The sequence below is a fragment of the Sorex fumeus genome, unplaced genomic scaffold (assembly GCF_029834395.1).
Source record: "Sorex fumeus unplaced genomic scaffold, SorFum_2.1 ptg000063l, whole genome shotgun sequence".
NCBI classification, from domain to species: domain Eukaryota; kingdom Metazoa; phylum Chordata; class Mammalia; order Eulipotyphla; family Soricidae; genus Sorex; species Sorex fumeus.
Genome location: NW_026606120.1, coordinates 72,010,396 through 72,026,606, shown reverse-complemented (window position 1 = coordinate 72,026,606; position 16,211 = coordinate 72,010,396). Strand labels below are relative to the sequence as shown.

Here is a 16,211-nt window from a genome sequence, read left to right as displayed (position 1 = left end):
TTCCAGAATCCAGTAGTAGATAAACCAAAGTCACACAACCACAGTGAATCAGAGGTGAATGAATAAGCTGATATGGTTTCTTCAACAATGAACAAATGACTGGAAGTTAAAGGGAGTTTAGCAGCATGGAAACATGAAGAAGGCTGCTTCCCATCTTGTGAGCCATTTCACTTAATAGAAATATCTGCCATTTTTAGAAATGAATTCTAATGTCCAGGAAAATCACTTTAAAATAAACTTGTTAGGGATGGAGCAATAGTACAGCAGGTAGACCACTTGTCTTGCATGTGGCCAACCCAGATTTGACCCCTGGTATCCCATTATGGTCCTTTAAGTCCACCAGGTGTGGGCCCAAAACCAAAATAAAAATGAACTTGCTTTTTATAATCAACACTCAGTTGTAACTTGTAGAATCAAATTTCACTATAATCTTTACATATAGCAGAGTGAAACAGTGGACTGAAGGAGTGTAAGCCTCAGCTCCAATTATGGTACTATCTCCATAATAGTTTTACAATATCTGAGTTTCATCGAGAATTACTTTGCCCATCTGTGTTAACCCTAAACAAAAAAGATCTAAGAAAAGTTTATGGGAAAGTTCTGGATTGACAGAAACACAAAGCCTCTAAAATGCTGTCTTGACTAGCAACGGGTAAGAATAATTTATACCAAATATATGTTTTTATTATTTATTTTGGGGCCACAACTGGTGGTGCCTGGAGTTCGCTTCTGGTGTTATCCAGAGAACCTTGCAATGCCAGGGCCAAACCTAGGACTCCAGCATGCAAAGCTTGTGAATTAGCCCTCTAAGCTATCTTCCTAGCCCTCACAAATCCAAGGTATTTGCTCTACCACTGAATTACCTCTCCATCCTCCAAACTTAAGTATATGTTAAGGGTAATAATGAGAATCACTTTGTGGAAAAACAGCATAAACAAGAGAGGAAATTTTTTCTTCTGGATAGAATAGGGAAGTTGTAGCGGATTTTCTAAAAAAAATTTTGAAGTATTTTTGTGTGAGTGTGGGCGGGGGGTGAGAGGAGGAGGGAAGGTTGGGCCATACTCAGCTGTGCTCAGGGCTTACCACTAGCTCAATGCTCAGGGAAAAATATATGGTATTATGGATTGAACCTGGGTTGGCAACATGCAAAGGCAACACCTTATGTGCTATATGCTCTAGCCCATAAAATTACCGTTTTTAAGGTTATTAAAACAGAGTCAGGGTGACAGTACAGTGGGTAGAATGCTTGACTTTCACACGTTGACTCAGGTTTTATCCCCAGCATCCCATAATTCCCTATGGTCCCCTGAACCCGTGAGGAGTGAAATCTGAGGTAAAGCCAGGAATCATCCCTTAGCATCACCAGATGTGGCCCAAATCCATCCCTCCCATAAAAAATTTATCAAAACTACTTTCACTAAGCTGTTTCATAGAATAATACTATCACTTTTATAGTTACAACAGGGAAGGTGGATGTAGGCTTGCTATGTGCTCAGTAAAGGGGAGGGGACCCTTGCTGACCCTTGAAGGCTGATAGTGGACTCTGTAGTATCTACATAAATTGGTACGGATCTAATTTAACAGTCAAAGGAAGAACTACTGGAGTTACTTATTGCTAAGAAGTTAATAGAATTTCTGGTCCTGGGGCCAACCCAATCTTTATAAAAGAGGTGGTAGAGGGGAGGAGAGTTCGTATCACATTTCTTAATTTTCCCTTGCATTTACGGAAGCGAAATGTGATTCCTCCCTATACCTGCTCTGCTCTAGATTTTCTCCTACCTTCTATAAAAATGGGCAAAGATCTGAGAATCCTAAGGGCCCCTACCTGTAACTCATGAATCCAGGTTGGCAGTCAGGCCGAGGGTCACTAATCGAAGGGCTATGTCATCTTAAAGATTTCACAACTGGGCAACCGGAGTTTTGAAGGTCGAACTCTTTTCCTCTGGCATGGAACAGATGGGGAGAAGAAAAAAACCACCACAAAGAGCCATGGGTATACTCACCATTTCATCAGGAACATAAGTTCTCCACTGGAGTCTGTAGCTCCAATAATCCGCTCTGGCTCCAAGCCTCGGGCAAAACCTCGTGGCTTTTCTGACTGTAAAACAAGATGGATAGGACATGGAGAAAGTAGGAATTGGCTGGAGAGAGAGTACAGTGGATAGTGTTTGCCTTACAAGCTGCTGATATGGGTCGATCCCTGGCACTGCATGTTTCCTTGATTACAAAGCTAAGAGTTAAGCCCTGCCCACCATTAGTGTGGCCCAAAGACCAAACAAGAAACTAGAAAATCGAGCTTTCCTGCACTTTTTTTTGGGGGGGTGGGGGGTGTCATGCTCAGTGATGCTCAGAGGTTACTTCTGGCTCTGCACTCAGGAATTACTCCTGGCAATGCTTGGGGGACCATATGGGACTGCTGGGAATCGAACCTGGGTCGGCCGTGTGCAAGGTAAATGTCCTACCCGCTGTGCTATTGCCCCAGCCCCTCAAGCTTTCCTAAGATCCAGCAATTCCACTTCTTTGGCATCTATCCAAGGGTCCTAAAAGCTCCATTCAGAAAAACATTTGGAGGATGAAAAGACAGTACAGCGGGTAAGCACTTTCCTTGCATGTGACCAATCCAGGTTTGGATTGGTCAGGTTTTTAGGGGCACCCAATATAGCCCCTAAAGCACTGCCAAAAGTGATCTCTGATTAGAGAGCCAGGATTAAAATCGTCCTGAGCACCACTGAGTATGTTCCCCAAACAAAAACAAAACACACAAAAAAACAAGAACCAAAAAAGACGTTCACATTCCTATGTTCAATGCAGCGCTACAATAGCCAAAATCTGGAAACAATCCAATTGTTCAAGAACAGATAACTGGATACAGAAACTATAGTACAGACACCAATGGAGTACTACTTGGTTTTGAAAAAAGATGAGCTCACGCAATCTGCTATGTAGATAGATATGGAGATTATCATGCTGAGTGACATTAGAAGGAGATAGGCATTTACAGAATGAAATCTCATATGCTGAATATCAAGAACCATATTAATTAATTAATAGTAAGGGAATAACAAATGGTCAAAGGCAACAGATAACTAAGAAAGGGTCTTTAGTAGGAAGGTTACCATAGGAAGGGATGGGATTGAGAGACACTGGGACAATGGTGGAGGGAAGTGGACACCGGGAGAAGGTAGGTATTGGATTTTTTCTTTTTTAAAGAGTGTATGCCATTGTAGAAATAACTGTATTAAATCTGTGATTACAAAAAAGAAAAAAAACACACACACCAAACAAACCCAAACAATGTTTTAATTCAGAGAAAAGACAAAGCTGTTTTTCATAGAAGGCAAGAAATGGTAACCTGAAACTATGGGAAGGTGCAAATAAAAGCAGATAAGCCTGTGAGAGAGAAAGGGAATAGAAAGAGGAGAAAGTGAGAGTGAGAGAGAGGGGGGAGAGAGGAGACACACACACACACACACACACACACACACACACAGAGAGAGAGAGAGAGAGAGAGAGAGAGAATTTCTCTGACAGTTAATATTCCTTTGCCAATATTTCACCAATACCCTATCTTTTGGTTACACATCAACAGGTTTTTTGGTTTTGTTTTGGGGCAACACCTGGCAGTACTCAAGATTACTCCAGGCAGGGCTCAAACTCAGGTTGGCAATGTGCAAGGAAAGAACCCTATCTGCTATACCATCTCTCCAGCTTCTTAATAGATTTTTTTGGTTTTGGTGGTCACGCCAGTAGTGCTCAGGGGTTACTCCTGGCTCTGCATGCAGGAATCACTCCTGGTATATTCGGGGAACCTTATGCTGGGATTAAACCTGGGTCAGCTGCGTGCAGGCAAGCAATTTACCTGCTGTAGTATTGCTCTGCCCTCCCTCAAGAGGATTTTAAAGAATCCTGAATGAGTATTCCAACAATGTTAACACTAGAGATTACCCCATATGTGGAAGAGAATATATACCTCAGTTAAGTAGGTATTCAAAAGTGTTCCTTTAAAAAAAAAAAGTTCCTTCATCACCACCACGTAAACATACTCAAACCTGGAATGACAACAAACTGAAAGGGGGTGGAGGGCAGCCAAGATAGTGGTGGCAGGAACACAGGTGCTGGGATAGGTGGAGCAGTGGCGGCACTCAGAACTCTAAACTGCGGAGCCTGATGGCAAAGAAACTATCCATAACTTTGTGGGAATGAATGTAAGTGTCAATTCTTTAAAAAGCACTTTTCAAGGCTCGTCTGATGACTGGGACTGTTGTGGCACCCCAGATGTCCACCATGAGTGATGGGCTTGGGCGGCTGAGTGACTTCAGAAATTTGCAGCTAGTCAGGCACCCACTCTGGGACCAGAAAGCGAGCAAAGATTAAAAACCATGGCTCAGCTGCCTATGGGGTGGCCTCGCTGCCATTTCTTCCCCTGACCAGCCCACGCTGCCCACAGATTATGAAGGAAGACCTCCCGAGTTCCATCTGTCTGGAGACCCAGGATGTGGGTATGTGACCCCTGGTTCAGGCTCTGCTGGACTGATGGTTGCAGCCTGCTCAGAATGCCAAGACTGAAGGTAGAAGCCCTGGCTCTGGACCTGCTCCCTATCGGGGCTGCTGTTGCTGCTGCTGCTCCTGGGGTCCAAGGGCCATGGTGCCACCAGCAGGTGAACCTGGACTTGTGGGCTGAGTGCATCAGCAGCCTGATAGTGTCTTCAGATTTCCTGATACTGCACATTAACCACTGTGCCTCTGGCCAGATTTCAACAACCCAGGACCAAGTTTCGTGAGCAATTTAACTACCAAAAGTTAGGTATGTGGGAGCCATGCCCACAAAGCACCTCCAGCTCACCCATATAAGCTCTTTATCAGCCTTGCTTCAGAGACCCATAAACAAATCTCAAAAGAGATCAAAAACCAAAGTTAATCTCAACCTGAGTGAGGATGAACAGAACAGGGTAGATCAGGATGTGGGTCTGTGGTGCCTATCCAAACAGAGCCCCCAGCAGCTGCTTGGCCGGATTTCACAATCTCAGGACAGACCTCACCAAGAGAGATATTAACCTGCTGAAAATTTGGGTATGCAGGGTTTGTGACAGAAATCTTCATGCTTTCTTGGAGTCAGGATGGGCTACCTCCCTCCATTTCCCTATACTCCTGAAAGTACCAGCAGGCACTCCCACGAACCAATACCAGTGCCAACATGTGAGATTTTCCACTGGCTTTCCTTCAGCGACTCGTAAGTAAATCTCGAAAGAGATCAAAAGCCACAGTTAATCTCGGACCCACTGCAAGGATGGAATAGACTGGGGCAGATTGGAGGAGGGGGCAGGTTAGCCTGGCGCCTGCCCGAATAGTTCCTAATCTGCTGAAAATCCAGGAATGTGGGTTTTGTGACTGAAATCTCCAGGCTTTCTCGGGGGCAGATGGACTATTTCCACTCCCCTCCCCGTGTACCTCTGGAAGCTCTGGCAGTCACACTGACATTCATACCACAAAACCACCACCCAGTTAAAAAAAAAAAACTTATTGCAGCTGTGCTTTCTCGATAAAAATACTGAATGCCTTGAACAAACGTGATGACCTCTTAGTACCTGTACTACAAACTATAATGCACAAAAGGAGAGAAAGAAAAAAGGTGCCAGTGAAAGGCATGCGTGCCCAAGAAGGGGGGGTAGGCGGAGAGGGGGATGATAAAAAGGAAACTGGGGACATTGGTGGTGGGCAATGTACACTGATGGATGGATGGGAGTTAGAACACTGTATGACTAAAACCCAATCACGAACAGCATTTTTTTTATGAATAGCTTTGCAATGGTCTATCTCATGGTAATTCAATTAAAAAAAAAAAAACCTGAGGGACTAGAGTGATAGCACAGTGGGTAGGGTGTTTGCCTTGTATGCAGATGACCCAGGTTCAATTCCCAGCATCCCCTGAGCACCGCCGGGGTAATTCCTGAGTGCAGAGTCAGGAGTGACCCCTGTGCATTGCCAGGTGTGACCCAAAAAGCAAAGCAAAACAAAACGAAACAAAACAACCCCCCCAAAACCTGCAAGATAACTATTCACAAGAATGAATTCACCTGGCACTTATGTCCACCCTAGTAAGTGTTATACTTATTGGTCATAAACACTGGATTAAATAACTAGATTAAAATAAATAAATAAATAGATAATTTGGCTTCATGAGTATAAACCGAAACACATTTTAAGGATTAGCCCATCTCAGATTCAAGAAGGCTCCAGAGATTACTAGAACAAAAGTTCCTCAATTATCTGCTTTTCAGTTTGATAGAACAAATTGTGAAATAGTAATAAAAGTTCTTACTTCTAGTCTCACCTCTTCTTTCTTCTTCTTTGGCTTGTTGTCATCTCCCTTGTCCTCAGAATCAGAGTCAGCTTTACGCTTGCCTCCCTCTGCTTTATCAGTCTCGTGTGCTGTTTTCTGTGATTGCAGAAATTCGGCAATGAGGTCAGGGCAATCCAGGTTCTCTTCTGGCTCCCATGTGTTATCCTCGCTGAAACAAGAGGGCACAGGGTGTCACAATTTCCTCTCTCAATGTCCGCGCAATCACAATAAGTAGAAGCATTCAACTAGTGAGAGGTAAAGGACAAGAGCTGGTATCCTCAAAAGAAAGATGAGTTAATGAGAATGAGATTTTGTCTGAGACCGGGAATTTGTCAAAGTTCAAACTTTTGGAGGGAATGTAGGGATTGGGATGGGGCTTAGGTGTTTTTTTTTTTTTTTAAATCTCCAAACTGATCCAAAAAAAACCTGATAGGACTGATAGGACTGGAGCGATAGAACAGCGGGTAGGGCATTTGCCTTGCACGCGGCTGACCCGGGTTCAATTTCTACGTCCCTCTCGGAGAGCCCGTCAAACTACCGAGAGTACCCAGCCTGCATGGTAGAGCCTGGCAAGCTCCCCATGGCGTATTTGATATGCCAAAAACAGTAACAAGTCTCACAATGGAGACGTTACCGGTGCCTGCTTGAGCAAATCAATGAAGAACGGGAGGACAGTGCTACAGACAGTGCTCCAAACTGATAGCTCCTTGGGAAGTTCAGCATTTAGCATTTTGTACATAGTATTTTCCTAAAGAGATATATTAAGAAGGCCAGGCTGGAGTCACATTATTCCTGAACCACGCTCACCGTCCTTCAGACACCCTAGGTCTTACACACTTTTAGAACTGCTGAGAAATAGTTGATTAAACAATGTATTTACCTGTGTCAACTAAACTTACTCTGAGAATCCCTTCCACTTGAGGAGATACTCCACTTTGCCTTTTACCACTCGTCGATCAAGAACTTTTTCTACCACATATTCCTCTTCCTCCTCTTCTAGCACCTCTTCCACTTTCTTCTTGTTTTGTTTCTTCCCCATAGTGCCCGCCAGCTTTCTGGTATAAAGGGTGACGCTGCTAAAATGGAAAAGGAAATGAAAAAGATTATAAAGCACAGTCTTTTTGGACAGCAAATCTGGTTAAGAAATAGATGACCTGAAGAGCGCATTCTGCTTATATTGTTATGCCTATGAATCCAATATACAATAAAATTTTGGTGACATTTTAAAATGGGACAAAGGGACTGAACCCAGACTTCCCAAATGCAAAGCATATGCTCCAGCTTGTTGAGTTATCCTCCAGCTCATTACTTTGTGTCTTTGTTTTGGAGCCATATCCCGCAGCGCAGCGCTAGCACTAATCCTGGCTGTGCTCAGGCACTCCTCCCAGTGGTACTTGAGGAACCATGCAGTAACAGAAACCCAACATAGGCCCACATGGAGTCTGTTGAACCATTTCTGATTTCCCCAAAACTTAATTCTTAAAACCTTTCTGATTTCTAAGGGCTGACTGCATGAAGTAGGGCTTGGTTCAATCCCCAAGAATAGAACTGTGAATAGGCCCCAGCAAGCACAGTGTGGCATTAAAAGCAATCAAATAGAATCATAAACTCTTAAACCCTAAGTATTACAAGTTTCCATTATCTGTCCTTCTAAACTATAAAACATGGTATCTAGGGGCCAGAGAGGTAGTACAGCGGGTATGGCTTTTGCTTTGCATGCAACTGATCTGGGTTCGATCCCTGGCATCTCACATGGTCCCCCAAGCCCCACCAGGAGTGATCCTTAAACACAGAGCCAGAAGTAAACACAGAGCCAGGAGTAAGCCCTGAGCACTGCCAGGTGTGGTCTCACGACCAAAAAATAAAACATGATACCAAAAACATTAAAGGGGGAACAGGAATAGGAGAGATACTTTATAGTCAGTAGAGCAAGAAGCCTGCTTGCATGCAGCAGACCAAGGTTCTATCCTTAGCCCCCATTTGGTCCCTTGAGCCCTGCCAGGAGTGATTCTTGAGAGCAGACCCAATAGAAAGCTCTGAGACTGTGTATTGGTCCCAAATCCCAAAATAAATAGATGATGATATATAAGAGGACCAGAAAATTAGGTCAGTGGCTGGCTATGGCACTTGTCTTGCATGATCCCCTCAAGAAATGCCAGGATTAAGCCCTGAGCACAATGGTCCCCTGCGCATGGCCAGGAGAAATTCCTGAGTGCAGAGCCAGGAGTAACCCTTAAGCATTGCCAGGTGTGGCCCAAAAACAACCAAAAAAAGGGAAAAGGAAATCAAAAATAAGGGAATGCTGGGCCCAAGAGTTAAGGAAGCCATATTTGCCTTGCAATGTATGCAGCCAACCCTGGTTCAAATCCCTGGCACTGCATAAGATGATGAGCATGGCCAGGGCTTTTCATCATCTTGAGCAATGCTGGTTGTGGCCTTAAAACATAAAAACCAAACAAAAACTAATGTGTCAAACTTACATAGAGCCTTTTGAGCTAACCTTTGAATATTTCTCTAAATACTTTCAATCTCATTACAATACTTATTTTTTTTACTGTGGAAAATAGTATTTTTATTAAACATTTATCTTAAATTTTCCCTTTTGTATATACATATAAACTTGGTTCTACTGTATTTTGAAAATACTCTTTTGTTTCTGGTTCTTTACACAATCTTTTCTGAATACTACCACAATTTACGAATTTCTTAACATCTTATAGTTTCATAAATTCAGTGTGTTTGTGAGTGTGTGTGTGTGTGTGTGTGTGTGTGTTGGGCCACAACTGGTGGTTCTCAGGACTTACTCTTGGCTCTGTACCTAGGGGTCACTCCTGGTGGGCTCAGAGTTCACCGGGGTCAGCCATATACAAGGCTAGCACCTGCCTGTTGTACTATTGCTCTGCCCCTTATTTTATAATTCCTAAAGCTAAAAGGATGACTCACAAAAATATCAGAATGATCATGAAATTCTCTAAAACGGAGCACTGTAAAAAAGTGGAAAATGAGTGAAGGGGAAAGGGTAGTTTTCACAGAGTAAACATAATGCAGTGGGTTTATAAGTAAACATAATGCAGTGGGTAGGGCGTTTGCCTTGCACGCGGCTGACCCAGGTTCGATCCCCGGCATCCCATATGGTCCCCCAAGCACCGCCAGGAGTAATTCCTGAGTGCAAAGCCAGGAGTGACCCCTGAGCATTGCTGGGTGTGAACCAAAAAGGAAAAACAAAAAACAAACAAAAAAAAAACCAATAAGTAAACATAATGGTGAAATAGTAACTACCCAAGACAATGGAAACAAAGAATATGAGAACTAGTATTCAGTAGGAACCATACCACTTGAGGGGGCTGGGGGGATAGGACATGGATGGGGCAACATCTATGTTCAACCAGGAGGAGGTGGTGCTGAAAAGTGGGTGTTATATTTAAAATTCTATGTGGGGGCTGGAGCAATAGCACAGCGGGTAGGGCATTTGCCTTGCATGTGGCTGACCCGGGTTTGATTTCCTGTATCTCATATTGTCCCCCAAGCACCGCCAGGAGTAATTCCTGAGTGTAGAGCCAGCAGTAACCCCTGTGCATTGCAGGGTGTGACTCAAAAAGAACAAAAATAAATAAATAAATAAAACCCAACCCTATCTGCAATGGTACCAAAAAGTACCTTGCAAAAACTTGGGGCTAATGCAATAGCACAGCAGGTAGGGTGTTTGCCTTGCACACGGCCAACCCGGGTTCAATTCCCAGCATCCCATATGGACCCCCGAGCACTGCCAGGAGTAATTCCTGAGTGCATGAACCAGGAGGAATCCCTGTGCATCGCCAGGTGTGACCCAAAAAGCAAAAAAAAAAAAAAAATAAAAAAATAAAAAAAAATCAAACAAAAAAACCAAACTTATGAAAGGGAAAAAAACAGCACCTTTTGCATCAGAAGACCGATGGGTGGGAGGCAAAGGTGCTGGGTTGTTAGTGGAGGTGTGTGGACACTGGAGAAAGGAGAGGCATTGAAACAATGTATACCTGAAATTCAATCATGAATAACTTTGTGATTTCACCATAACCAAATAAATAATATGAAGTTAAATGATTAGCTGGGGTAAAGAAAAAAAATGACCCTGACTTTAAACACTTCACCAGGATGGGTGACTTGTATAGATTTTTCCAGCACAAAAATTCTGGTTCTCAATAAATTTTCCTCAATCCTTTATGTAGTTGTTTACTACAAAAAAACCTTATGATTACTAACTGGTGTCAGTAGGTGGCGCTACACAAATACAAAATTAATCTACAAAATACAACTACAGATGTATCAACAAAATAATATACAAAAAAATCAAGTTTGCTAGATAATTTAAGACACAACCATTCGTGAATTTAAGGTCATCCCAATGTTAAACTGTACCTAAGGTCTTTGGAATTAAAGAAGACATTTTATTTATTTAATTGAATCACCCTGAGCCTACATGGTTACAAAGTTGTTCATGACTGGGTTTCAGTCATACAATGTTTCAACACCCAAAAGTTTCTTCTCCAGTGTACATTTCCCACCACCAACTTCCACAGTTTCCCCAGGGAAAACTAGGGATGCTTTAAGCTTCCAGGGATTTCTAGTAGATGGTTGCTCTTTCTCTCTTCCCCACCCCTTTTTTGGGCATTATGATTTGCAATACATGTAACTGAAAGGTTATCATGTGTATCCCTTTCCCTACTTTCAGCACTCAGTTCTTGTCCAGAGTGATCATTTCCAACTGTTGTTTCTGACATTTTATTATTTTTTAAATTTTATTTTATTTTTATAAAGTTGTTCATAGTAATTTGGGCTGGAGCGATAGCACAGCGGATGGGACATTTGCCTTACACGCGGCAGACCTGGGTTCGATTCCTCCGCCCCTCTCAGAGAGCCCGGCAAGCTACTGAGTATTCAGCCCGCACAGCAAAGCCTGGCAAGCTACCCCTGACTTATTTGGTATGCCAAAAATAGTAACAAGTCTCACAATGGAGACATTACTGGTGCCGGCTGGAGAAAATCGATGAACAACGGGAGGATAGTGCTACATTGTTCATAGTAATTTATTACATTCAATATTCCAACACCAATCCTACCACCATTATACCTTCCTACAATCATTATTTCAATTTTTTCCAACTACCACCCATGCCTACCCCAATAGCAGGCCCTAAATAATTTAATTTGTATTGCTTGTTTTTCAATAATTCACTTAAAAAGATCAAAAACAGTTTCCTTAGAAGAAAATGTGTGAAGATTGCTGTATCTCACCCTGGAGCCATTAAGTCCTTGTGTAAGAAATTACAGGTTGAGCCCTGTGTGCTAATATTTTTTTAAATGAGATTGGTTGCCTTCTATTTTACATCCCATCCTCATACATTAATTAGTGGTGTAGAATATGAGAATGTCATGGCCACGTGCTCTAGAACTCTAAAAATTTAAATAGGGTGATACAGCTGGAGTTAAATTTTTAGCTGGTTGGTGACTTTGGGTCCAGAGGCATCTCTGCAGCTTGTTGATCTCTTTCAAGATTTACTTGTGAGTCTCTAGATCATGGCTGGTTAATGAGTTTATATGGCTCCAGAGTTTATATGGCTGGGCATGACTGCCAGCCTCCCAGAAGAACATGGAGACGGGCGAAAGGTCACCCATCCCTGACTCCCTGAGAGACTGGAGATTTCAGTCACAAAACCCACATACCAATAGATTCACTCATGGATAAGGCTCTTGCTAAGCCTGTGGACATTGGCTATAAGTATGGTGGCAACTGGCTTCTGGAGGTTTTTGGCTACCAGGGCGCTGTTTGGGCAGATGGTGGTGGGTTCACCCACTCTCTTTCCAAGTGCCCTGGATGAGTGGAGTCTGACATTTTAAATAAAAACTCTATTGAGGGCTGATTATAGACACTTAGGTTTACACCTGGGAGAAATTTCCAAGGCCTGAGATTTGGATCAAATGGAAGAGCATTTGGGGCTGGAGAGATAGCAGAGCGGGTAGGGCGTTTGCCTTGCACACAGCCAACCCGGGTTTGATTTCCAGCATCCCATATGGTCCCCTGAGCACTGCCAGGAGTAACCCCTGTGCATCGCCAGGTGTGACCCAAAGTAAATAAATAAATAAATAAATAAAAGGAAGAGCATTTACCTCTACTGTATGAAGCCCTGAATTCTATGGCTGCCACAGAAATAACCCTTGAACACTAAGCTAGGAGTAGCTCCTAAGAACTGTCAGGTGTACTCTCCACCCCCCAAAAATATTCCTGCCTGCACATATGAGCAATGCCTACTTTACTGAAACAGTGTGGAGAGATAGCAAGGGCTGAGAACATGCTTTGCAGGCAGACGCTGGGTTCCATCCGTGGCACTACATATAGTCCCTCAGCATTGCTAGGAGCAACACCTTAGCACAGAATCAGGGGTATACCCGGAGCACTACCACTTGTGATCCAAAATCAAAACAAAAATAAAGAAAAAACATTTAGCTATTAAAAATTATAATAACTGTTCAAACAAACTATGTAATCTCCAGTGCACCAGAACTGAGTGTGAGAGAACTAAATTCATTCAAGCACTGTAATCAAGTGTGCAACTTTGCATGACAAAGTGAAAAGTGTGTGAGCAAACAACCAAATGGGTACAACTCCTATCTTCACAGGAACAACACAGGGAAGGAAACAGAAAAATAGAAACTGATGGATAACAGAAAATCAAGAGAATAACAATACTTTCGAAGCAGTCTGATATTTAAAAAATATGGACCAAAAAATATATATGGACCTTTTTCACTAATGATATTTTGGGTTTTGCATTTGTTTTTTGAGTCACACCTGGCAGTCTCCTAGCAGGAGACAGCCAGGATTAAATCATGGTTGGTCACGTGCAAAGCAAATGCTTTAACCCCTGTACTATCTCTCCAGCCAACTTAAGGTATTCTGAAATTTTACAGAACAGCACAGGTCATTCATTTCTGCTTTTAGTGTAACGTCAACAGTGCAAAACATGCAGGTAATTGCTTGAATAATTATGCTAAGTAGCTTTGATACTCTTCCTCTCCAGTTACAAAAAGACTGCTTTAATTACATCCATCCTCAATTTTTCCTTTATAAGCAATAACCCCGCCTGTCTTCCTTTCCTTCTGTTACTGAACATAACTATCAATGAAATGAATGTACTCTGGTTAATTCTGGGCATTTCTGATTTAGAGGCTATGATTATTCATGGAGGGAAGTTCCTTTAGGTTTTCAGAATTTGGGGGAGGGAGTGGAGATGTGGGAGGGTGGTTTGGGCCACTTCTGGTTGTGCTCAGGGATTATTCCTGGTGACCACATATGGTGCTACATTTGAGGTAAGTGCTGAGTGATAGCACAGCGGCAGGGCATTTGCCTTGCATGCAGCCAGGCTGACCGACTGGGGTTCGATTCCTCCGCCCCTCTTGGAGAGCCCGCCAAGCTACTGAGAGTATCTCAGCAAATCGATGAACAACGCGAGGACAGTGCTACAGTGCTACAGTGCCCTATCCATTGTACTATCACTATGGCCAGGTTTTCAGAATTCTGATTTTCATACAGCAAATACTATTTTAAAAGGTGAGAAAAGGTTAATTTTCCTTTTGGATAAAGGCAATAGGTCTACTCCCCAAGAACAAGTGTTACTCCTTGCTTGCTTCTTTTCACTATCAGTTGAGGGGGCAGCAAAATTTATCCACTATCTTTGGATAAAGTATAGAGGGAAAAAAATGGCAATCATCTTTAAATAATAAAGGTTACCACAATCCCCTATGTTAATTTGAATTTAGAAATTAGAATATACTCCCTCAACAGACAGAAGAGATATAATGGGCTCCAGACCATCCCAAAACAATAACCGTCCTCTAATAATCACTTCTCTGCCAAGCAATTTAAGAAAGTAAAGGAGGTGGAAGAGATAGTATAGGGGTTAAGGTGCTTGCCTTGCATGTGGTGACCACAGTGTGATCCCTGGCACCTCATATGTTCCCCTTGAGTACTATCAGAAGAATTCCTTAGCCAGGAATAAGGCCTGAGCACAGCTGGATGTAGCACCGCCCCCCTCATCCCCCCCCCCCCCCAACAAGAAAAGACTGGCAAGATGGGGAAGGCGATACAGAGAGATAGGCTTTATCACAGCCCACCTGGGTTTTCTCCCTGGCTCTGTAAATGGTCCCCTAGCATACTTCCAGGAGTGGCCCCCAAACCAAAAAATAAACAACATGTCTATCATGCTGGGCTGGAGCGATAGCACAGCGGTAGGGCATTTGCCTTGCACGCAGCCAACATGGCCGACCCGAGTTCGATTCTTCCGCCCCTCTCGGAGAGCCTGGCAAGCTACCGAGAGTATCTCGCCTGCACGGCAGAGCCTGGCAAGCGACAACAAAGTCTCCAATGGAGACGTTACTGGGCCCGCTTGAGCAAATCGATGAACAACGGGAGGACAGTGACAGTGACAGTCTATCATGCTGCTGAGATTGAATCCCTGGCAAAGGTGAGGTACTTTGAGCACTTCCAGGGGTCACTCCTGAGCAAAGTCAGAAATAGCCCCCCCCACCCCAGTTCTACTGGCTATGGCCCAAACACCACCACCTTTGTACTATCTCTCTGGTTCCTTTTTTCTTGTTTCTGGTACTGTGGTAAAATCCATATCTTCTTGTCTCTAACCCTAATCTTGCTGGATTTGTAGCTTTTTTTTTGGCCAGTTAGTATTTCTCCCATTTAGTGCATCGCTTCTCTTCCCATTCCCTCTCTTACTTTTCTTGCTCCTTTATTGTTTTGTTGTTATTTAGGGAGGCCACACCCCACTGTGCTCAGGGCTTACTCCTGGCTTTACACTCAGGGAACATAGCTCCTGGAGGGGCTTAAGGGAACATTTGGGGTGCTGGGAATTGAACCTGGATTGACTGTGTGCAAAGAACCTTTTCTACTGTACTATCGCTACAGTTCCTAATTTTGTGCACTTTTAGAAAAGAGGAGAATCCACCATAGGAGTACTCAATCTGCCATGTTTTTTTTTTCTTTGCCACACCCAACACCCGCACCTGTATTTGGGAGTCATTCTTGGCCGTGGTCGGGGGACTTTATGTGCTGCCACAGATTGAACCAGAGCTGGCAACACATAAGGCAAGTGCCTAATCCACTGAACTATCTCCGTTCCCTTAAAACTTCTTTATGCTTTATCAGTAAATGTTTGACTTGTATATCTGGGCTGCATACAAATTTCTCAAGCAAAAGAGAGCTAGCTGAGAGTGGCAAAGTCCTCTAAACTACCCTGTGAAACTGGTCACTCAAATGTTATTGCTGCTCCACAGCAAATTAACGTTAAGGCTGCAAAATTAATAAAGAGCAGATCATTTCAGTAAGGCCATCTCCTAGAAGGTCAAGCTAATGTTTCTGATGCACATGCAGAACTAGGAGTTAGCTATACACTTGCAGGTTCTTTCTAGCCTGTACAAGACCAAGAGGTTACTTGAGGAGCATCCTCCCTACAATTTGTCATCAGGAAATAAGAAAAGTCACTGATAATAATTTTCTTTCTGAAAAGACTTTGAAAGTTATGGATATGAAAAGCAAGTGATTTTTAATTGGTTACTGGAATATGAAGGTATTTATTGTTAATTAAATCAGCAGGCAGTAACAAAGCTTTGGTTTTTAATGCCCCAGGAGTCTTTTAAACTAACAAGAGCTAGATAGTAAAGGATTTTAAGTTAAATACTCGGAAAGCCCAGCAAGCTAGGGAGAGTATCCCGCCCACACGGCAGAGATCCCCGCGGCGTATTCGATATGCCAAAAACAGTAACAAGTCTCACAATGGAGACGTTACTGGTGCCTGCTCGGGCAAATTGATGAACAGGAGGACAATGC

General features: G+C 43.1%; 1 protein-coding gene across 2 annotated transcripts in view; it reads right to left on the bottom strand.

Moving 5' to 3' along the window:
• CBX1 (chromobox 1) overlaps window positions 1-16,211 on the bottom strand; it is a 28,873-nt gene that overhangs the window by 2,523 nt on the left and 10,139 nt on the right. The window contains exons 2-4 of one of the 2 annotated variants that reach the window (XM_056126673.1): window positions 7,240-7,416; window positions 6,320-6,509; window positions 2,004-2,098 (exon numbers count right to left, since the gene is read on the bottom strand). In XM_056126673.1, the coding sequence (XP_055982648.1) occupies window positions 2,004-2,098; window positions 6,320-6,509; window positions 7,240-7,379 (425 nt within the window). In that variant the 5' untranslated portion in view covers window positions 7,380-7,416. The remainder of the gene's footprint in view (window positions 1-2,003; window positions 2,099-6,319; window positions 6,510-7,239; window positions 7,417-16,211) is intronic. The other variant, XM_056126674.1, reaches the window with a different exon arrangement.